This window comes from Nestor notabilis, unplaced genomic scaffold (genome assembly GCF_000696875.1).
Source record: "Nestor notabilis isolate BGI_N333 unplaced genomic scaffold, ASM69687v1 scaffold34187, whole genome shotgun sequence".
Classification (NCBI taxonomy): domain Eukaryota; kingdom Metazoa; phylum Chordata; class Aves; order Psittaciformes; family Psittacidae; genus Nestor; species Nestor notabilis.
Genome location: NW_009938445.1, coordinates 1 through 499, shown reverse-complemented (window position 1 = coordinate 499; position 499 = coordinate 1). Strand labels below are relative to the sequence as shown.

General features: G+C 42.1%; 1 protein-coding gene across 1 annotated transcript in view; it reads right to left on the bottom strand.

Annotated features, from left to right (window-relative positions):
* TWISTNB (TWIST neighbor) overlaps positions 1-428 on the bottom strand; it is a gene marked incomplete at its 5' end in the record, with an annotated part of 3,427 nt that extends 2,999 nt beyond the window's left edge. The window contains one exon of the mRNA XM_010019315.1: positions 287-428. Within this exon, the coding sequence (XP_010017617.1) occupies positions 287-428 (142 nt within the window). The remainder of the gene's footprint in view (positions 1-286) is intronic.
* Between the last annotated feature and the right edge of the window lie 71 nt (positions 429-499).

The window sequence follows — 499 nt, the reverse complement described above, 5'->3', positions numbered from 1 at the left end:
AATGATAGATAGAATTATGATCTGGCATAATATTAAATCCTTATGATGCAGTATTTTCATGACATGTATTTTACGTAAAATTAACAAATATAAGGACAGACAGTACAGACAGATTAAAATAAAAACTACTACCACAAACTGCTAATAAACTATACAATAAACTACTAATATAAACAAAAAACATAACTCCACCTAAGTCTCAGACCTCTGCTGATGATGGAGATAAGTCAAGCTTTGATTATTTAACAGTAAAACAACCCCGTGAGACTTCAACACGTTCACATACCACCAGTTTCTTCCCTTTCTTGGGGCTGAAGATCACGAAGTCAGCCTCGATGTTCAGATGGATGAATCCTTGGTCGTCGTAAATGTCCCCGAGCTCGCCCACCACTTTGATGTTGTCGTAAGCCACCGGCACACCCTGAAGGCTGGAAAGGGAAGAGAAGGCACCGTTAGCTGTTAGGCCGCAGCCAGCCACCACCGGGCCGGGGGAGGTCAG